General features: G+C 41.3%; 1 protein-coding gene across 1 annotated transcript in view; it reads left to right on the top strand.

The window, feature by feature from the left end:
- zfhx3b (zinc finger homeobox 3b) overlaps window positions 1-24,067 on the top strand; it is a 154,735-nt gene that overhangs the window by 50,879 nt on the left and 79,789 nt on the right. The window contains exons 2-4 of the mRNA XM_088412590.1: window positions 4,869-7,376; window positions 8,134-8,713; window positions 10,872-11,368. Coding sequence (XP_088268716.1) covers window positions 4,905-7,376; window positions 8,134-8,713; window positions 10,872-11,368 — 3,549 coding nt within the window. The 5' untranslated portion in view covers window positions 4,869-4,904. The remainder of the gene's footprint in view (window positions 1-4,868; window positions 7,377-8,133; window positions 8,714-10,871; window positions 11,369-24,067) is intronic.

The raw sequence follows: 24,067 nt of genomic DNA, 5'->3' as shown, positions 1-24,067 counted from the left end.
GTACCTTCATGCCTGCATGAGCAAAATGGTTGAGCTAATAATTACAGCTCCGTTAAGCAACAATGCTGTACTGTATCTGCCTGTGTTTAATTGACAGTTTCACAGGGGTAAATCTGCACAATTAAATCAACCAGAACACCGAGCAACCTTACCTTATATAGGTTTATAAAAACTGCCTGTTGTTACTTCAATTACAGTTCAATCACTGACCGCAACATTAAAGTGCAGACAGTCTGAGATGTGACATGGCATCATTTGTAGCAGGTTTGGCTGATATTCATCCCTCATTTAATACATGTCCTTTTCGTGCTCATGGTCTGACAAATCTGGGTCAGTTAAACATTTTTCCAGTGTCATTACAGATGGATTGAAGGACCTTTCGTCAGTATTGACTTTGGAAAATTGCAAGAATGACTCGGTTTTATAAGATTATGAGCACAAAACGAATGCAAATTGAATGCCAAAAACATTGCAGACTGAGCCGCTATCAACGATGCATATCATGCCTCCGCCCTCTGGTTGTTTTAATACAACCTGCAAAACTTAAAACTTGTTTGAGTGCAGTTTTTCTTGATAAACCATATACACTTCCTTCTCAGCACCAAAGGTACCCTTTACGTACACTTGCACAATCTGATAGGATCATCGTTGAATGCACTCATTTGAACTTTGTTGTATTATAGGTACAAAAAAAAAAATCAAAAGTACCACAAAGAATTTACTACGGAGATAATAATGACAAAAAAATGTAAATTTTCATATAGCTGCATGAGACATCCACTAAAACACTTCCCACTCTCATATTAAGTTGTTGTATTGGATCCTGTTAAAACTGTTGGTGAACCTTAAAGAGCCTGCTGAGTGTAAAGAGGTCCATTGCTTTATTATGCGCAATAGGTACACTAAAACAAGTGTAGCCATTTTTCTGTAGCATAATAACACAGTTGAGAACCTTAATTAATATTCTTTTTGTTATTGATATTCAGAATAATAAAAATGAAAGGGAAAAATGCCCGCTCAAAAAGGTGTAATTCTATAATGCACTAAGCTACATAAAATCTGACCTTTTGACTTATGTTAACTAATACAACACACTGATGTTTTCATAAGCCATTCATTGGAACTAACTTAACAGATAAAGCCCTGGTCCGATTTGCCTGAGGAGTACAATGGTTTCCCCCATCAATGAGCATGTCCCTGGTGCAACATCAAAGGCCTCCCCCTGCTTTATCAATAAAAACCCTTCCTTCCCACATCTTCCTGTAACTTGCTTAGCGTTCACGCCATTGATTTTCCAATAAGCGCCCTTTACCCTGAGGTGGCTGGCCTAGCTCACTGAAGGCTCAGAAACCAGACACAGAGACACAACATTAAAGAGGGACAAAAATGCACATTTGGCATTGTTGGGAGTTAGGGATTAATGATACCATTTCCTGTCAGGCCGGGTACAAATACTTTCATTTGACCACTGATGTATGAGGTACATATATTTAATAATTTAGTTACATATTGTAATTATTTTTATTTCAATCTAATATTATATAGAAATACTCAACAAAGATTTCTTAAAATGGCACAATTTTCACCCAGTTATAATACTTGGGAAGGTAAAACGTGATTAATGTCATTTTAACATCCAACGGCATGTTTCAAAATTGTCTCGCAACACATTTCACCAAACGCAGGCATTTCTGTCATAAACACGGGTGCACATATTGAAAATATTCCTTTGAGAAGGATTTGTGTCTTTTCATGATACTGGTCCATGGTTCAAAAAGATGAGGACCGCTGCCTGGAACTGTGCCGGTTCAGCAATGCTATATTGTAAGTCCTTGAGTTCATCCAGTTAGGTCCGTGTATTGAGAAAAGGAAAGGCCTGGTGAAGTGGTATGAAAGTTTTAATCATTAAGCTTTGAGTCTGCGTGTGCGTGTGTGAGTACACGTGCAGACATACAATATCAGCACAGATTCTCGCTGCATTCCTAGTTGGGACTATTTTAGCTGACTTTCACTTGTTTACAAAGATAGTTGACGTTAAGCCATAGCTTCGCAAAATAACAGAGCTCACATTTAGGGACGGGTCAAAACTAATAAATGCACCCTTGGAGAAACACACTGTTCTGAATACAAGGCCACTTCTTTTGAAGCGTTATTTGGCAGCATTATCACCCACGTTTTTGGGAATTCCACCCTCATTTGGACAGAAAAACCACTGGTGAAAAGGCGCATGAGTAAATCTTGTTTTCTATTCTCGTCAAATGACCTGTTCTCTTGCTTGAATCTCGTTTGTTAGCACATTGGACAGAAGTGACAAACGGCTTTTAAGAGGAAGAGGGGGGATTTACATAAAGCTTTGAAGGCAGGTGGCAACAGGATTGTGTGCTAAAAGAGACCCTGAGATCAGCCAAGGAATTCAGTTTTGTTTTGTTTTTTTTCCGCTAATCTCGCATTGTAAATTCAAGTTTGTTTGGGTTCTTTGCAGTTCAACATGAGAACATAAGCAATAGTGATATCATCTCCAGTTTATATTCAAAAGAAAACGGCATCTTCTTGTCCAAATCATTTCCTCTTGTCACGAGAAACAGTCACTTTTTAGCTGTGGTTAATTAGCTCACGCATACATTGGCCTCCTCCAGTTGACGGACCGCTTGATCTGTCACTTCAAGTTCTTTGTTTTTTCCTAGAGATTGAAGCTCTTCCTTTACTTAAACAGGTGTCACTGAGCCAGGCACAGTCTCAGAGACAAGCGTTCTATCAACCGGCCCATCTGCGACTCGCCGTCTCCAGACAATCCCATAGCTCATCAGTAACCACTGCCCTTTATTGAATTACACCATCTTGATTTTAAAGGCCAATTCTGTTTTCTGTAAGCAGTAGATACAACCACCGTGCGCAAATCTGCAGCACTGAACAAGTGTCACCCGGTTCACTTCTATTTACTTCGGATGGCTTATACTGCAGCTATAACGGGAATACGCTGTATACTGTAACTACTTAACTACTTAGCAACTACTTAATTTTGACTCTTTTTGGAGGTCAGTAGCGTTGTTCATCGTGACAAGTGCCGCTCAAGATTTGGTGTTCAGACGTGAGCCGTCATTTGTTGAAAGCATTGTTTAAAACAACAAGAAGGAGTGATATTCAAGTTGAGTACTGGATAGACCTCAGCCTTAGCTGATCAATAGTTCTATTCTCATGGAAGATGATGTAATCCGACAATGGAGAATTGGATCGTGAGTCGGGGATAATGTTCCGTTCGGTCCTGTAGGTGGCAATAGCGTGCGTTACAAACTGGTTGACAAATTATTCTGGTCATTTAACATATGAATGTATAATTTCATGAAGAGTTACTGTCTAGACATTCAGATTTTTTTCAGTATTGCTCTCAATTCCCTTTTCCCATTAGTTGGACTGCATGCGAACACCGGAGCCGCTTATTAATCCAGTGGATAATAAATGCTGACCGTTAGTTCCCACATTCAATAAGGCAGATATCCAGAAATCATATTTTGCCATTTTAAGCAAGTTGGAATGAAAAGGCTGACGGTGTGTTTTATTCAATTCAAGGGCCATGGTTGTGAACTTTTGTAGTTGTAAACAAAACAATAGTGGTGTGTGACTGTAAAAAAATATCAGTTTTTGCCTTTACTCTCCTTATCGTTATTCAGTGTTCTATGTACTTACGATATTACTTTCATCATTTTTGTGTCATGTGTTTGCGCCCATAATATTCTGTGTATTTTCTGAAACTCAACACATTTGTTTCGTTTGTTTGTATGTCTGAGAGATTTCAGGTATGTTGTGTGGCTGAGTGCCTCATCAGACATTCATGAAAAGTGAGACAGACATTATCAATCTCTCTCTCAGCGCGTTATATGTTTGGGTGTGGGGGGTAGACTCCACAGCTAAAATTTGCATCCATAAGTAAATAAGTAAATAAATCAAGTGCAGGCAATGAATGTGCTAATCAGTCAGGGGATAACGGCGAGCTTGGAGCTGGGAAACTTTGCTCATGTAATATGCAGCACCGGGGGTTAAAGGGCAGCACAGAGTTATTGGTTTTAGCCCGATTGCCCCCTTTAATCAATGCTGGCTGCATCCTTTAATAAATAGTATTAGCTCAGCAGTATCTGGAGTTATCATTTTATCTATTCTGTGCTCTTCATTGAAGCCCCTGTTGGGCCTCCCTGATGCTCAGGGAATAGCCGAAAGCTCAACTACCATTTATTTTTCCAAGAGTGAAGGATGGTTGTATTGTTTCATCAGGAGCCTGAACTGCAACAAAGATCAAAACAATGCCACACTGAAGTCTAAAGTTTTGGCTTATGTAAAGTGGTCTGATAATTTTTACAAGTCTCTATATTTCCATTTTCAAGTGTGAATGGTACTACAGTAAGGAATTTAGATTTTTAGCTGCAGTTTTCACTTTTACTGGAGGTTATGTAAATGTTCAAAGTGCTGAAGGGATGGCGTCTGTATGTCTAATTATCTCACATCTATTTGATCCATTACACTGTGCTATTTCTCCTTTTCTGACTTCGAGTTAATTAAAAATAGATGTCGGATTTGCAGCATATAATATTAAGAATGTTGTTTAGAAGGTGAAGATAAAAGATTGCACCTTCCTGATATGGCAGGAGGATGAATCATTCTATTGTTTCAGTGCTTAATTTTGCGTAATGACCGCATTGACTTTTTTTTTCATTAGTGTTTTTCAAGAATACATTTTCATTTCTTTTTTACACATACAGTACTGTGCCTTTTAAACTCCCGCTCAATAAACTTGTTTTGAAAAATGTTCTCACTCGCTCCTTTGCATCTTCACAGAAGCCAATCACCTCTAATCTGACTTTTTTGTGTGTCCTCAGGCCTGGATGCGATGAACGCCTCATGTAGGCATCAGCATGGACAGCTGTGAGTCTCCCGTGTTTTCTGGGACAGACGATGGGCTCAGCTCCTCCCAGCAGCAGCAGCAACCTCCACAGCCCTGGAACGATCACCCTAGCTTGCAGCTTCCGTGCGCCAACCAGGCCCCGCCCCTTGACCCGCTGTCTTTTTCTGCTCCGTATCCTTCTCAACCCCAAAACACTTGTGTTCTCCATGACGAGGTGAGAGAACTCCAGTCCCAGCCAAAACAAACATCAAGCCAGGCTCACCGGGATAGCCCTGCCACCGGTCAGCTGCGTTCCAAGAGAGAGGGTTGTGAGGGAGAGGAGCGGGACAGATTCAGCTGTGGAGAAGAGGAAGAATCGGAGGACTTGGATGAAATGGAAATCGACAGCTGTTTCCCAAGTCTTCAACCATTTCCTGGTGTAGTGATGGCTCAAGGCGGAGGGGGCATGCCCACTCTTCTGCGTCATCAGCCCACGCAGCGACAAGGTGGGCCTGAGAGCGGAAGTGAAGAAGGAGAGGAGGAAGAGGAAGAGGAGAGCAGTGATGTGGAGAACTTGGCCGGAGAGATCGTCTACCAACCGGATGGCTCGGCTTACATCGTTGAGAGTCTCAGCCAGCTCGTCCAAAGCGGTGAGAGTATCGTTCCCGGCCTGCTGCCCACAAACTCTCTCACTAGTGGCGGGAAACCAGGGGAACCTGCTGGGACGTCATCCTCGGTCTACCCTCAGATCATCAACACGTTCCACATAGCCTCGTCCTTTGGAAAGTGGTTTGGCAATTCAGACCAAGGATTTTCCAATACCTCATCCATGGCAGGCCTCAGTCCTGTCCTGCACAGTTTCCGTGTCTTTGATGTGCGGCACAAAAGTAACAAGGATTACCTGAACAGTGACGGGTCTGCCAAGAAGTCCTGTGTATCCAAAGATGTTCCTAACAATGTGGATTTCTCCAAATTTGATGGTTTGGCCCTCTATGGCAAGGGTAAGCCAATTCTCATGTGTTTTCTCTGCAAGCTGTCCTTTGGTTACGCGCGTTCCTTTGCCACCCATGCTGTGCATGACCACCGTATGACGCTGTGTGAGGATGAACGTCGTCTGTTGGGGGACAACCATGCGTCTGCTATCATCCAAGGGATTGGGAAAGACAAGGAGCCCCTCATCAGCTTCCTGGAACCAAAAAATAAGAGCACTCCCGTGCCAACTCCCCTGCTTCCAATGAACTCTGGCCAGAGCTTTTACGGAACGTTTAGTGGTGTCCATTTGGAGCCTGGGAGCAGCAGTGGAGGCAGCGAGACCCTCTTGAATAAAGACTCTGACCCTAGCCTCCAGCAGCAGCAGCAGCAAACCCCACTAAGCTCGGTCTTGTCCCTCGGAAGGCTGGGCACTCCCAAAGCATCCACTCTTCCCTCTACCCCAGGCTCTGCCAAAGACTCCAATGCCCTGTCTTTACCAGGGGGGAGAACAGAGGAGCCTACGGGGAAAGAGTTGGCTTACAAGGATGGGGCCGGTGAGGGCCATGGCAGTACGATGCACCCGTCAGGCCAGGTGGGGGATTCGGAAGAAGAGGAGGGTGAACCGCTATTAGGGGAAGAGGACGAGGTGGAGGCAAAAGGTGCACTAGTGACCAGTGGTGTTAATAGTAGCAGTGGTGGAGGTGATGCAGGGGAACCAGCTATCTCAAACCAAAGCATTTCCAAATCTCCTTTATTAATGCCTAGTAGCACTCTCCAGCATTCTACCTGCACCCCTGCGGTCAGTTACACACTAAACAGCAAATCCCCTGCTTCCACTTCTCCACCTGTCAAGGAGGAGGTTTCAGCTACAGAAGGTGGGGGGAGAACCTCAGAGCTCCCTCTGAGCTTTAACTGCCAGGGAACTCCCGTTCCCATGGCAATGGCAGCAGCCAATGTCAGAAAGAGTGAGGAGGACACCGCTGGCACTTCCTCCTCCCCTCTGTCCTCCAATGCTGCTGCTGATGAAAGTGCCAATCGAGATAGTGCCACAGCTCCAGAACCAAATGATTGCCCGGCTGAGGAAGAGGAGGAAAATGGATCCCTTCTGCAGCAACACCACATGCACCACCACCATCATCATCATCACCTGCATTCATCATCTCATGGCCACATTCACCCGCAACCCGGCGGTTCCTGTGACATGACAGGGGTGAATGACTGTTCACAGAACCACGGGCCTGGTGGCAATGTAGGAAGTGGGGTGGAATGCCCCAAATGCGACACCGTGCTAGGTTCCTCGCGCTCTTTGGGTGGTCACATGACCATGATGCATTCACGTAACTCGTGCAAGACGCTCAAATGTCCCAAATGCAACTGGCATTACAAATATCAACAGACTTTGGAGGCTCACATGAAAGAAAAGCATCCCGATTCTGGAGGCTCCTGTGTGTACTGCAGCAGTGGTCAAAGTCATCCTCGTCTGGCGCGTGGAGAAAGCTATACGTGTGGATACAAACCTTTCAGATGCGAGGTATGTAACACATTGATGTTTTCAAGGTCCTTAACAGTAAGGTGTTGGGTGGGGTCTTTTTGCCACGTTTTGTCCTCCGATGTACCGATAGCTCTATTCTCATAGCGCAGGTGACACAAGAAAAAGTTCCGCTGATTTTCTTGTGTTGACTTGTAAGCGCAAATTTGAGACACAGAGGTTGTATGATAAACTCAAGTCACTTTACAAAATAACAAAAAAAAAGAGCAGGTTGGCAAATTGAGAACGACTCTTCAAAAAGAGTTGTTGTTTGAGAGTTGAAATTTACTCTTTTTTTCTTTTGTTATGCAGGTTTAGGTATACTCATATAATTTTTATTGATAATAATCGTATTTATATTCAGCGCTTCAAGTTTTCTTGAAGGGGGGGAGGGCTGGGCAAAATATAATTGAGAAGCACTGCTTTAATGCAATGGGGAAAAACATATTACTTGATTTTGTTCTATTTAATCATTTAATTACTGTATCTTTATAGAGTGTGTTATTATGGCTTGCTATTTTTCTCATTAACTCATTCTCTGCCAACCCAATTAAAATGAGTCTTTGCAATCATTTGCAGTAAATGAGTGAAAGTTTTGAGGAGGCTGGAATGAATTAGTGGCCTCTTTATAGGGAAAAATGATTTGAGAAGCGTTTAGATTCATGGTCATTGTAACGTAACAGATTAAATGTTTATCTCAAGGCACCACTGTTCTTGAGTGCATTGATTCTTATCTGAGTGATTTGCCAATGTTCTCCAGGTATGTAACTACTCAACGACCACTAAGGGAAACCTAAGCATCCACATGCAGTCGGATAAACACCTAAACAACATGCAAACGCTGCAGAACGGAGGCTCGATCGGATCTGCGCAGGATCAGGTGTTCGGACACGGCCCGGGTGGTGTGGTGGCCGTGCCCTCCGTAACCCAGGCCAGTAGCCACCATCCTGCCCACCACCACCCTACGCAGTCCTCCGCACATGTAAGTGGACCCTGCGGAGCCCCCTCACCGACCAAGCCAAAAAGCAAACCCACTTGGCGCTGTGAGGTATGCGACTACGAAACCAACGTGGCGCGGAACCTTCGCATCCACATGACCAGCGAGAAGCACATGCACAACATGATGCTCCTCCAGCAGAACGTGACTCAAATGCAACATGGCCGACTCGCGCTGGGAGCTATGCCCTCGCCCTCTGAGGCTGAGCTCTACCAGTATTACCTGACACAGAACATGAGCCTACCACCAGGCCTCAAGATCGACCCAACAGGACCCGAGGCACAATTCCTGATGGGGGGTTTTCCTTTAGATCCCAGCATGGCTGCATTGACCCCTGCCCTGGGTGAGTTTGCTCTCTAATTAAATATCTCTTACCTTGCAAAATCACTGCAATTGCCATGTAATTACTATCTAGTTTTACATTTATACGGAGCAAATGGCATTTTATTTTCTATTTTAAAGTTCCCAAGGCACATTAGCTTACTGCTCAAACCCAAAAATGTCCTATGCAGCCCCAAAGTTCTAAAAATGATATAAGGTGATTAATATTGTGTGCAGAATATTAGTTATGCAGCAAAATTTCACCCAAATCATACATCTCGGGGGATGGCCATCTTGCTATTTATTATTGATTGAAAATGTTCAAATCGCTCAGGTAATAACTAATCAAACTCAGAAAACAGATGAGTCGGCATCAGTAATACATGGGCTCTGAGCAGCTATGTTGTAATTTTCTGTCAAAGGTTAGTGGCAAAATGAGGGTTTTATTTGTTTATTTATTTTATAAATCTCTTTGGACACACATTCAACAGTCACAAAGTTTGCAAAGTATTGGAAAGATGCTTTGAAATAATATTTGTCTTTCTGTCTATCATCTTTAGCTCACAATATATTGATGTAATTGAGACTGAAATTTACTTAGTGGTACCCAATTCTGCCGAGCAAAAAGCTAATTGGGGGGCAAAATTTGCTCTCTGTGAATTTTACTCCATAAGTGACTATGTCAGCCTTTTTACACCGAAATTGCCACTGAAATTTGCCATTGTATTTTCTCATTTTATTTATTTTATTTTACAACTTTATAAGCGTCGTTATGTACCTATTTTGGTCATGGCCAAAGAAAAAAGGTTAAAGGGCTCAGCAAGGGTGATTAAGCACCACAGTCGCATGTTTGCCATGCCCGTTACAACCCCACAGTTTGCGCAGACTTGTCTCTAACTGTTGCCAGTTCAAGGACACAAACAGGAATTGATTGCTGTGACTAATGTTTTTCCCTCTTCACCATCTGGTTCATTTTCCTGTGAGGTGAGTTCTAATAAGCATGTTACCAGGGAGGCAATAATGACACACACTTGGTTCATAAATGTCAGCTGTGTCATCCTTGGTCTCACAGTAGAGGATGTCTTGAACCCACCCCCCCAAAGAAAATAAAGCATATGTACAAAAAAAAATAAAAAATCATATGACTCTATAATATAACACAGACAATAAGTGTTTGGTAAGTGGTGTAACTTCATGCACTCCCTTGTCTAATAGTCATTATTCCCAGCACTTAAATGTCGTAGTACAAGGAGGAAATATGATGGTGCGTGAGAGAGCTGGAAGGAGGAAGGGCTGACATTAGTTTTTGGAAAACAATTACACATCTGCTTACCAGAGCATTGATTTGGGAAGCACAGCTTTAAACAAACAACAAAAAGGGGAATGGGGGTGTGGGCATTTGGGGCCCGGAGCTCTATCGGATACCTTCTAGAGTTTGGTCTATCCGCATGGGTGCTTTCAGTTGCTTAATTATTTATGTTCTTTTCTAAAACTGCTTGAATTTTGGACTGTGTGTGTAAATGTGTGTGTGTGTGTGTGTGTGTTTTGTAACATCAAACAAGTATCTTACCGCAAAGTTTGATAGATGTGTGAAAAACATAAGGCCAGTTTTGACAGTGAAAAATATAGCTCAGCAAGAAAAGGGGGGAAATGCTCTCCGTCATTGTTTTATTTATTCAATGAATGAATTGTCATTCAATTTTATGTTTTTACTTTTTGCAGTCTTTTACAATTCTGAGCCAGACTAATTAAAATAAGATTAATCGGGAAACAAAATTAGTTTGTGCACATAATTTGGAAACTATTTGTTTATTATATACATTTATTATACAACTATTTATTTGAAATATACACACAGACAAGTCTTAAGCAGGTATTGTATATATCAGGCCAAACAAGTCAATGTGGACACTAATTGATTGAAATCTTTGCGCAATCTGGCGCTGAGACTCAAATTTTTCCATCTACGACATTCAAAGAAAAGAGTAAATTCTCAATATTTATCAAAGTAGAATTATTTTCCTTTACTTGTGATGTAGGGTAGGATTGACCTCTGCCTGAATTAACCATAAGTGATGACTTAATGGACAGAGTGTTATTAAGACAAAATTGTGCCTTTTTTTTTCATTTCCCGATTATAATATTTTATCATTGTCTGTTTGTGTTTCTGCACATCCAAGTAGGTGGGGAGATCCCAATGGATATGCGCCTGAGCAGTGGCCAGTTGGTGTCAGAAGAGCTGATGACCTTGGGAGAAAGTCTTTCCCAAACTAGCGACCCCTCGCTCAAGCTATTCCAGTGCGCCGTGTGCAACCGCTTCACCACGGACAACCTTGATGTGCTCGGCATACACATGGGCGCCGAGCGCAACCTGCCTGAGGAGGAATGGCGCGCTGTGGTGGGCGACTCACACCAGTGCAAGTTGTGCCACTACACCACCCAACTCAAGGCCAATTTCCAGCTCCATTGCAAGACGGACAAGCACGTTCAAAAGTACCAGCTCGTGGCCCATATTAAGGAGGGAGGCAAAGGCAACGAATGGCGGCTGAAATGTGTGGCCATTGGCAATCCGGTGCACCTGAAGTGCAACGCATGTGACTATTACACAAACAGCTTGGAGAAGTTGAGGATGCACACGGTCAATTCCCGACATGAGGCGAGCCTCAAACTTTACAAGGTCAGTGATCCTCTAACTCTTTCGCTCATTTTACACTATGCGGTTTGTCACCAGATTTTACACTCAGAACATACTCAATTTATTATGCTCTATAGAGGGGACAGTTCGGTCTGCTGTGCACAGTTTGACGTGCGTTTGCAACTAGAGATTTAGTTCTAATTTAACATCAGAGTCACCGGTAGATCGTGTGTGGTAAGCATTAGGATAATAGTTGCATGGATGGAATATTTTAGAATTCCCTGAATTTGAAATCTCAGAGACGTCATGTTCAATGAGTTGGAGAATTCCGCTCTCAAAATGATGTTCTTATATGGGTTCCAACATTCTTTCTCATTTTGAAATGTTATCCTGCTGCACAATGAGCAACAAAAGCAACTGAACATCTTTAAAATGGAACCAAACTCAGTGGAATGCTGTATAACTTTTTTTTTTTTTTGCTTGGATATCGAAACTAATCGGCCTATAGGAAAAAAGGAAAATATAAATTTGACTCACACTCAAAGATACGTTTTTATTTATCAAATTTGACATCCACTGTTAAAAATAAAACATACTAACTATAAATGCTCTCCTCACACGGGCCAACGGTTGATTTTGCAACTGATGTCGCCAGTCAGCTATTTTTAGAGTTTGGTGTTTATGTTGTGTTATATGATATTCAACATTTATTCTCACAAAGAGGTGCATCCAGCACAAATCTGTGTTGCACAGCTCGCTATTATTATTGGGTAAAATGCACACTTTATTTTGTACATATAAAACGGTCATTATCGAAACCAACAATATCAGCTTCACCCTCAAGTGGAAGTCTTAGCTTGATTTAACAAGCAGTTTGTCTACATGTATTTGACATGTAAACAATATATATATATATATATATATATATATATATATATATATATATATATATATATATATATATATATATATATATATATATATATATATATATGAGCTGAGTTTTACTTAATCGGTGAACTTTTTTAACAATTAAGCTGTGTTTCAATAACATGCAATTTAGTACTGACAATAGTTTGTATCATTCGACAATCTTTTAACTAAATAATGAACTTTTTCATTCGTCTTAGCATCGTTTGAAGATAGGTTAATAACATTTCATATATCTGTTCCAAAGCATGACATGTCCATTAAGAATAGAAGCAGCTTAGTATGTGTTGGTTCTGGTAGATTTAGCATTTTTCTAAGACATATGTTTTGAGTAGTTTGAAAATACATACTACGTACTCCTGTTTTCTAGGGTCCAACACAGTTTATCATGAAAATGGTACATATGTTTTCTATTTTCCTATGGGCGCTATCATATGATTAGCTCAATGGGTTAGATCACTTTTTTCATGGTTATTTCAATAGACTGTTACATCTCACTATCCATCCCATCATCTTTAAAGAATGTTTGGTTTAAAAAAAAGAAGTGCATTTTGCTTTAGAGATGCATAAAGTTGTATTGACAAAGTAGTGCCCTTACTGCAAGTTGGTAGGCACAGTAGTATAGAGTTACTCTTTATAAGAACAGTAATTGCAATACAGTCCAATAGCTGTGCCGTTGAGACATTTTTGGTCAAGAACCAGGCCAGTTGCTCCATAGCATAAAGGCCACATTACTTCCACGAGAGGAACACAGCAGATAAATCTGGTCTTAAGACGTAGGGTGGATCACTTGGAGACGAATGAAGAAGCGCGAGGAGACAGAGGTTTGGTGCTAATACTCTCCGGAGCAGAAGAGGCTGAATCGTTCTCGACAGCCGTATTGATTTTTGCTGGACTTGGAGCTTCACCTTCTCCTCTAATCATTCCATAATAGCCAATGGATGAACACTCTCCGAACAAATGGCCATAAATCTAACAGCCCTGATTCCACTTAGGTACCTATCCTGTGAGTCTGCGGTTTGACCACTCCACACTTAACCCAAACTGGCACATACACACACGTAGAATAAGCGTACACAACAAATCACAGACACGCGCAGATAACACATCCTCTCTGTGAGTCATTACATACACTGCAATATAAATCTTAGACATGTACAGTATAAACACACACGCATCTCTTTGAACATGTTGACTTTGTTTAGTGCCCACTCTCTTTTGCCTTAAGAAGTTCTTTTACAGAATATATCTTTTTATTATATATTACAAGCATTTATTAATTAGTATATTTTAACAAGCATGGATTAAAAAAAAACAAGCGATCGAATGTGCTGCCCAATCACATTAGAAGCTCAATTTTTAAAGTTGTCTGCAAAGCCCCTGAAAAAAAAAAACGGTCCATATAATAATTTTGCTTTATGAATACTTTATCGCAACCACCGGGGTAATATGCAGCTCTCCTGTCTCTGAGGCCTTTACACTGAAACAACATGAGAGAGAAATCAATGTTCATGGTTTGGTTAAAGGAAAAGGTGAGAGACATGCTCCAACTAATGTCATCAAAGATGTCCAGGGGATGAAGAGGAGGTTAGTTTGGCTTGTCAAAACAGGAAAATCCCCAGCCTCACATGGACCTTGATAATGCATAAAGCAATCAGCAAGAAGTGTGTTCAGAGTCCATAGACAACCTAACATCCATGTGGAGCTTTTTCTAAGACTTAGCCTGGCTCACATTCTAATGACGGCCTTGCATTAAACCAGATTCTCACACCTTTTGGGCGGGTTGATTCGTTTTTGTCTCAGAGGATACACTGCGCACTTTATATTACATTATATGTGTGATTTCCTCTTTGCGACGAGCCCAAGAGAAAAAGAGAAGCAGATTTTCTTCTGTCTCGTTTTCCGCTCAAGTTTTTAAGAGAAGACATATGTCATACCGCTGCTCGTGCTGTGGAGGGATTAAATATGTACAACACATCTAGGAATGATCATTTTTATGACTTAAGCCTCTTACGTTAGCTCCATGTTTCTTAAAGCCAGTGAATCTTCAGAGCAAAACTGTCCAGAACTTACCTGCATTCTCACCGGAGAGGATGTCATGAGCTCGCCTCAACCAAACTCAAGTACGCAAAAACAGCGATGCATACTCGTTGACAAGTATTGTTTTATGACTTGGCGTTTTATGATTCACAAATGTGATTAGCGGACAACAAGTACATGGTTGTAAGGCCGCTTGGCAGCACTGACTCTGCACTTGGTGTCACAGTCTTAGCACCGTTGGATTTACTGTTCTGGTAGAGTTGCTGGCAGGCGCAAACCCATATTAGCCCACGCCTCCAACCCCCAACTTGGCGTTTTATGCGGAGACAAAGAAGGAAAATCCCTAAGCTTTTATTGCTCCTCGAATAAACCTGATACAAATATCAAAATGTGCACCCTTTTTAAGGAAAATAAATCATCATAAACAGAGTATAAGAAGTCGGTGACACTTGAAATACTTGGCCAAAATCAAACTGGTTTGCATTAAACAGGCCCTTTGTGTGCACAGCTCTATATAAATTGGAGCCTGTAATTACTGGAATTAAAAAGGGAGGTTGAAACCTAGAGCTAAGCTGCATGGGATAATTTGAGAGTCTGTGGTATGTGGCCCATATTAGGGCTTTCTAAAAATATCAACCCCACCACCTCATGTATTGGAATGTTCCGAAAGACCACAGAAACATCCAGCAAGTCACTCTAACCGCACAGAGCACCACACATTGGGGGGGGATGATGACTTCTTCTGCAGTGCACTATGCTCTCTGATGACAGATTCCATTCGAAGTAACGCAGGCTGCCAACATGCTCTTGCACTGTGAGCGTGTATTTCTTTGCCATTTGGACCAGAGAGTTTTATGTCGCCCTCATGAAGACCTTTCTCAAAATAAAGTTGTTGTTGCTAGTTTGTGTACAGTGTTTTCAGAATATGCATGTCCTTTAGCCCTTTCTTCTCATTTTCCTGCCGTACATGCGAATATGATAGCACCGATACGCACAGCCAGCCTCGGGGCAAGCTCTGTGTTAGTTTGGAGGTGAGGTGAGTGGAACTAATCCAGTTCTTAGGCTCTGGCTACTCCAGCCAGACAGAATGGGTGGGGCCAACCCAGGCCCCTGCTTCCAGTCAAGGGTTCGGGAAAAGGGGAGGAACTTGGGTGGTGTAGTGGTGGGGAGGAGTTTGCTGGCAACCTTCCTTGTCTCGCGGGCCGGTGCAATCGGCGGTAATTGAGATTGATTGAATGTTATTTTTCTTCTTGCAAATGTAGTCCATTAGCTTGGCACTTGCATAATCAGTTTAGAGCGCAGTTAGCTGAATGTAATCATGTTCCTCAGTGTCTGCTCGCACAAAATCCACTCCAGATGCCGCTTGGCCATGGACTGAGCAGCAGAGAGTGCTGTCACTATCAAATGGGGGATCTTTCTTGAAAGCCCTGACACCCTTGTCTCCAAGCCTAGTCCTGCATTGTTGAGCTCATGCAAACTTTTCAAGTGCCCCACTACGCTTTATATCCGTTGTCAGTCTCATTCATGCTGAACTTCTGAAGCTATGATCCGCTCTTCATGTGTACCAAAATACGGTGTAAACTGAGCACAAACAAAACATATGTCTTAATTGGAACAGAACTGGAACACATAATTATTTACACTTCAGTGCATTACAGTTCTATTAGAGTACTCTGCAGCCTGAGGAATAAATATCTACAGAATCCACAGAGCAAAGAAGAAAATAGCCTGTAAAGTAAATGAAGGGATTAGCAGCTGCATGGCATCAGCATGTTTCACTGATGATCCTGCTCACTGGCTCGCAGGTTGGATGATCTCTTTACATCCCTGATTAGAACTGCCACGATTGATTTCTGCAGTGAGCTATAGCCTCTGCTTGTGGGACTATTGCAAGTAAGTTGTAGTTCCACACTTCACACATTACACTAGGCCGAGTATGATTGGTAAAACAGACACCTGACTTGGATGGGTTTCCAGATTTTACCCGTTTCCAAGGTTATCGAATGCTATTACCCCCGCTTTTCTGCGCTGACCAGTGTCAATCCTTTCCCAACTTTTAAAGTTGTAATCTCATCGTTTTACATGCGGAATGAGACAAAAAGGACGTCAGGTAATGTTAGAAGCTACTTGGCGAAGTGATGTCCAGCCGGAGCTTGGTCTAACCCTCCAGACATCCATGAATAGGAGGTGTGGGAGGAAGATGGAGAGAGGGGATGGGGGGGCAGGAGGGTGGGAAGGATAGATACTCTAATTATCATGGCTTGCCTATGATTGTTCAGTAATAGTGCTCAGTGGGAAAGGTTGCAGCAGTTCCAGGAAGAGCAGAGCGCTGATTTACTGGTACTACCGCTCTAATAAAGCGCTTGCTGCACATCCTGGGAGACAGCCCATTCTCCCATTTTACATGCATAAGCTTTTGATTGCACACAGAAGAAGGCCTACCCACACACCTCTTATAAATTACAGTTAATCATCACTTATTGTGGACTTCTTCCTGATTCATTTTGTTTTGCACAAGTGTTTGTCATCACCCCCACTTGTTGTTATCTACAGTTAAATAGGTTAAAAGTCAATCAAGTGCAAATACAGATCAAGTCTTTTAGTCCACTAAACCAATTGTGATTGTTAGCCTGTTTGCTAATTGGATGCTTAACCTTCTTGAGACCATTCTTCAACCAAAAACCTTCTGGAATGCCTAACAAACCAAGAAACTTTACGGTTCAATTAGGACAAAACAGGATTAATATTTTAGCAGGCAGTTGCATTGCTGGTCTGAGTCAATGCATTTAGTTTACATGTAATCTCATTTGAAGTTGCATCATGACTCAGTTGGGTCAATAAGCAATAGTAGTTGGTCCACCCGCCGACCTTTGTCTACAATATCTGATGGACAGTGTCAATGGGCAGCTGAATGTTCTGCCAGATGGACAATCTTGTGACTGCATGTCGTCCCTAAACTGAAGGGATGGAGAGAGTGAAGCAAGCAGGCTTACCGGCTCTGTGCCATCAATACATCAGTGGCTTAGCCACCAGATTAATGGCCTCCGCGTGGTTGGAGCTGCAAAACTACTCAGCTCTGAGGTCTGTGTTCAGTAGGGCTTTACATGAAAGCGAGTTAGGGTGAGGAGACTGATGAGGAGACAGGATAACTCCTCTCCTATGGACCTGGAGCACCACATTGGGACCAATGTTCTGTTTGGACTTAACCTATTAAGTAGGGCTATGGGACGCGTATGGTATATTATGCTAAATTATGGATATGTGAACCTTGTTGATGATTTATTTCAAAGCCCGTGCCTTTTTCCACGTGTCAAAAAACACACAGTAAATGTACATGATCACCATAGAGGAGTTTGCTCTTAATTTATTTGGTATGTACGTATAGCTTACCTGCGAAAACAGCCTGTTTAGGCGTCCACTGCGTGGAAGCAAGCAGATTAAATTTTCCTCACAAGAGTGAATGTACCTTATAGGAGTTACACACTCAAAGGTTCCAGCTTGGGACCATATTGATACAACGCTTTTTTCTTGGTAGGTACTCATTTGGAGTCAAATAATTAGCCCAATGGGGAACACTAGCGTACAAGCTACTTTGAACGACAGAAATTGACTTCTGCAATGTCCCTATGTCTGATTTCTTAGTCCAAATGAAAGAACATTTGGCGAGTTATTTTCCCAATTTCTTCCAACAACTCTGCCTCCTACGACCTTCCCGTTTAAAGGTGCATCCATTACATTTGGATTTGTAAGGAAGTACATATACCTTCAATCAATTTTTTGGGGAGAGCACAAAATACTTGTGGCCTATCAAGTCTTTAAGTTGGTTTGGTGTTGGTTGTTCATCTGTGTTTTGCCTAATTTGCCATGTGCTGGAGTCAAGGGGTCGATTGGGAGCTATAAATCTATCAGTGTTATATGGATGATGTTTCCTCCAGATGTAGAAGAAAAGATTTCATTCTTCAGTAATTAAACGACGCAGCCCCGAGTGTCATGCGGTTTTTATTGGGGCCTCTGGAAAATATCATTTGCATCTTGTTTTCTCATCATGCCTCTGATTCTTCAATACAAAATATGGAAAAAGGATAGAGAATAGAATCTCTTGTTTAAATTATTAGCTAGTGATGTCAGACGTAGCACTGGGGAACGCTGGGTGGAGGCTCAAAGGGGTCAAAGGCATAGTCTTGGAATAGAAGCAATTTTTATAGTTCCTCAGATGAAGTATTTCGGGGGGAAAAGTTCTTTTTCAGCGCCAGGAATGTTCCCAAATGTTATCTTTCCCACGGGTGTCGTCTTCTACACCTGTGTTTTACTTTAAACCTTCTCCCAGAATAAGAGAGAAAAGGGTTTAAGTGGAAGCTAGTGATAGTGAATGAAAGAGAGAGGCAGCAAGAACAGTTGGGGATGAAAAGGTGCTTTAACTTCTCCAAAAATGCTGATACCGGTACTTTATGCTCTTCATATTCCTCAATGACAAACTAATACCCAAAATAAACAGGGTAGTCTAGGGAAAAAAAGTGACAGTCAAATGCCAACTCAAACTAATCAAAACCCTTATTTGTAGCACAGGCCCAGGGGCTTAAACAAGGATTTTATGAAACAATAAAAACGTAACGAATCGGTGTCCCTCATTTCCTGCCATTGTGGCTATGATGTGTTAAGACCTACTAGCTATGTACGTAGAAAAAGATCATGACTAGCTAGCTGGTGTGATGTTAAGTGGCATCGTTCTTCTCCACTATACAATTAGTTTAAAATTACTGTTAAAATTTTAAAATATGTGATTGGGATGATACGTATGCGCTACTATATGGTGATGTGAATCCCCGACGGCATTTCATAGCCGTTTTTTTCTTCACCTTCACTTCACCCTGTTGCATTTATTTTAGAAATAAGGCAGGCAGAGATGGCAAGAGCAAAACTTCAGATTTTTTGAAGTACAGTAAACAAATTGACAATAGAAACATGCCTTTTCGGCAACATTATTGTGCCAGTCAATATCAAACATGTCAGCTATAGTCCTGTAATGAAGAACAGCTGGATAATGCAAACATAAATCTTCACTTCAGATAACATAGCGCTGTCACTAATTAGGAATTTCCTAAATATGTTCTCATTAGGCTGAAGTGGCCATATTGAAATAATTTGCAGCATAGAGGTTGTCTGTGCAGCTACCGTTAAAATGATGGCTCTCGGAGCTATTCAGAATTGGAAATGGTTAGCTCTAGAATCCACTTTATGGCTTAAGTGATTGATGCAGAACTAAACACAAATTCATGCACACAATCTTGTCCAGGGATGATATAATTGCATTAGTTTGTTTGCTTGTTATCAGGTTCAATGGGAAATTAAGTTCATCATTAGTGCTGTCTAGCTATCATATTTTTTTATTCGCTAACTAACTAGTTACTAAGTCATTAATCCCCTTTTTTTATGATTAATCACATTTCAACAAGTATTTTATTCGAAGCTCGTAGCAGATATTTGCTTCAGTAACATCTTGGAAGTAATGTAAGGCTCTCACATTAAAACTATTTTGTTTCGAAGATTTTTCTTTGATCTTTTAATACAATGCTTTTCCTGTAAAATACAACATTAAACAAAAATTTACCAATCTGAATCAGACATTTTTAATGTAGTCATCATAGAAAACAATGTTCAAAAGTTTCCCACATGTCGGATTTGTTCTGTCCATCGGCACTGCAATGGAGGTCGGAGGTCACTTGAGCATTGTCCTTTGCTCTGAGATAATAGGCCAAACATTCTGTTTCATTCCAAAGAGCCTGCAACTTCACAAATCATACACACACACACACACATATATATACATATATATATATATATATATATATATATATATATATATATATATATATATATATATATATATATATGACACCCTTTAAAATTTGACTACACAAGTCTTTATGATGCCCAAGATTGAAAGTATGGATGGTTTTTGACGATAACGAGCGAATATTGGGGTTGTATTTTTTTTGTAAGCTTGTTTTGTGAGAGAAATAAATCAGTCTAACGCGTCAATGCAGAAAAATCTTGCCAGCCCCAAAAGTATTTCCATATGGCTAAACCAATTGAAATGCTTAGCTACCTCATTGTTTTATTTTGGGTTGGTGTTTATTAATGTTGATGAAGAATGGTACACGATGGCAATATTGGTATTGATTTGAATGAGTAGAAAAGCGGCAACATTTTGACAACATTGTTTGTGAAAGACCATGTACATTATGTGTGTATGAAAGAGCTGACATCTGCTGTGTGTCATGCTTTCAAATGAGCTTTCCTGCAATGAACTCCGCCCAGTTTTCAACTTAACTTTTAAATCATTAAACATGATGAAGCCATCTCCACAAAGTCAGAGGTTTATATACGAAAATCAAACACCATCTGCCATTCCTGATCAGACGCAACAGCCATCAGGCCAGGGTTACCAAGGCAGAACAGGAAAAGCCATTAACTGCCAATCACCGCATCGATCGACAAGTAAGCTCACCACTATCACCCTGTCGGCCCCCACCCACCCTTGCCCACAGAAAACACACACATTTTACGCACCCTTACTGTACTGTGCATACAAAAGCACACAGCATTGCATTAACATCATCCTTGTTGTTCTTCATCCACATTGCATGGTGTCAGGAGCTAGCCCAATTGCTTTTATCCCTGCTGGAACCAACTTATCTTTTTTAATTATCTGGAGTGTAGATTGCAAGATCAACGTTCTGCACAGTTTAGATTAAGGTTGTCTTTTTTTTTTTTTAATGGCAGCTCAGCAAACACAATGTGTACATCGAAAGGCAGTCAAGATGCTGTTTAAAAGATATTTCCTTCTGAGCATTGCTTGGTTATCTCCTCGTTAATGTAATGCATGTCAGTGAGGTCCACTGCCCTGTCAGATTGAAAATAGACACTCCGCACTGCTCAGCTCACCACCTCAGTTTTGGGATCCAACCCTTAGATAAAAAAGGAAACTAATAGAGTCAGTGAAGGGCAACAAAAAAGAAAGATTGATTCCACCCTCCTCTCTGTTTTCATCTAGGTTTGTAGTCGTAAGGGTCATTAGAAGAATATTTGCCCACTTCCCAATTTAACAGAGATGCTGTGTATCACTGTGATCTGGATCAGAGGTCAGGGCTAAGGGGAGCAATTACACAGCATGGATCCAGAATATCTGGGCCTGTCCCATTGTGTTTTCTGTTGGCAGAAACAGATAGGTGAGCATAAGGGGAAACAGAGGCCATGGACTGCATTGAACATGGTTGTGTTATTTTTTGAAGCTTTTTTTTATTGATGGTATTGGATTAGTTAGGGGCATTTTTGCATGTGTGTTAATGGTTGTTTGCCTTTGTGTGACCTGGGAGTGGCTGGCAACCAGTTCAGCCGCCTACTGCCTGAAGACGGGATAGACACCAGCACGCCAGAGACCCGAGTGAGGAAAAGTGGCTAAAGAAAACGGATTCGTGGATGTGCTCATAGTCTGTGCAAACCTATGAGCACAGCATTTAGTGATCGACAACAGGCAGTAGGGCAGTAGGCGTCAGCGACACCCTGAACTGATCCGAGGCACACAAAGACATACAACCATTAACTCGTTCAGTGCTAAACATTATTGGAAAGGAAACCTCTAGAGGGCCAGTATTTTTAGCATTTTCAGTTACATTTCAAGGCCAACAGAATGTTGTGTGCTATGTCTATGTAACTATGGTTAGTATCACATGAAAGATTGATTTCCTTTCCTTAATTTGAATTGCATGTAGGTGTTATTAGCCACAGTGCACAATTGGCTTATATTAGCAAGCATTAGTCAAGGGCGTCAGCACCTCTTCATAAAAAATAACGTATTTGACCAGAATTGTATTATTTATTATTATTATTACTATTTTCAAAAACAAGAATTCTTGTCCATAGCACTGAAAGAGTCAATACACATGCATATGAGCACAGTTGTAGATGTCACCATTCATCACTAGTTGGCAGATGAGTGAGAATGCGCTCATATGTTTGCACATCCCAACGTTCAGTAAACCTATGAGCACATCTCTACAGTAGTAATCTCTGAATAGTGGACAAACCTTGTTAGGTTTCTTGTTAGTGCTACCATCAGTTCTAATATTCATTTTTATGATTCAGGCAACTTCACTTCAGACAGTTTGTGCACAAACGTTCTCAATTAAAGGAACTGGAATATCCAGTGATCCCCTACTGCATCTTTAAGTTCCTTCAAATCTCCTGCTGTTACAAAGATTCTTATGAAGTATGAGGGCAAGACTTGTATGTGCATATTTTTTATTTTGATTTTTTTTTTTCCTTAACAGCTCCTTAAACCTGGTTCAGTCAGCCTTTTCAGGAGTCACACAATACTCTGCGACAGGGCACATATGATGGATGAAGCCTGGATCTCTGACATGTTGCATCTGTCGTGGGCTCGTACACACGCACATATGAAAAGAAGGGAGGGAGGGAAGGCAGACAGAGATAGAACCCAGGCCAGCCATTTTCCTCGTTCAGAACATAAATATTTGTGCAGCTGATTTATAAACAGTTTAACAAGAGAAGAGATGAAAGTGAGCCTTGATATTTAGATAAAACCCAGTTTTTGGGGGTCCTATCAATGACAACACTATACATCATGAGGCCTATTAGCCAGTTCAACTTTGAGTGCACACCCTGTCCCCATCCTTGGTGTTTTATCCCCAATACTGACTTTTGTCAGTGGACAGGGAAATTATAGTAGTTTTTTTTTTTCTTCTTTTTTTTCGGGTATGGTCACAGTAGCCGTGCAGTGAGGAGGAGTCACCGGGTACTGGTGGTGGAGTGCTAGCATTTGTCTCAGTGGACAGCTGCACATGCTGATTCTGGCAGCCAGCTGGTCAGACGCAACACAAAGGCCAAGTTTCCTCCACAGCAGTTACAAGGGATTAGGAAGGGGGTGAGTCCCTGTGTGTTTATCCGACGCTTGTGTCAGGGCTTGCATAACATCATACATCCAAATATTGGAGTGTGCAAAACGAAGCTGAGTATAAATATACATGGTTTTACCATGTCCTGGCCCAGCCCCCATCAAATTTATCCTGGTGCCAAAAGGTACTCTCTTCTACCTCTGGTCCTCTCCTTCATTAATCACAGTTCCAAGAGAGGAACATGATGAAGATGGTTTCTCACTGACCTCTGTGGGAGGAAATCTGGTGTTGATGAGAGAGAGAGAGAGAGAGAGAGAGAGAGAGAGAGAGAGAGAAAGAGAGAGAGTTTAAATTACATTTAAGCTAGTTAACTCACTTTAAAAGTATTTCTAAGCAGTTTTAAACTAATAAGTCCTCATAATAATACAGTTTTTGTCACTTCCTGTTAACCCCCATGCACATTACTCTAAGAAGGATCCAATAAGAATTAAATAAAGTGTGCTTGCTTCAAGCTGTTTGTTTTCTTACACTCGTAATTACTAGAAGCAACATGTAAACAAATGATAATTTGGAGGTCACGGGAGCATGGTCAACCAGAACTATTCTAACCAAGGTCAGCTACTTCTATGCTAACGTACAATGTGAGACACCTCTGGTAGGCTAATGGAAATTAGCAACGCTGTCTTAATAATAACGGTAAACTTTGAAACAATTCTTGCTTTACTTCACTGTGAGCAGCAACACATTGTGTAACTAAACATTGTACATTGAAAATATACAACCGACCAGTATCATTACATAATCACTTTTAGGTATATTAATATTAAGTATATATATATATATATATATATATATA

Source organism: Hippichthys cyanospilos, chromosome 4, assembly GCF_059441005.1.
Source record: "Hippichthys cyanospilos isolate Australia breed blue-spotted pipefish chromosome 4, RoL_Hcya_1.0, whole genome shotgun sequence".
In the NCBI taxonomy this organism is placed as follows: Eukaryota; Metazoa; Chordata; class Actinopteri; order Syngnathiformes; family Syngnathidae; genus Hippichthys; species Hippichthys cyanospilos.
Note: the sequence above shows the minus strand (reverse complement) of the source record. Positions and strands in the feature narration are given on the sequence as shown.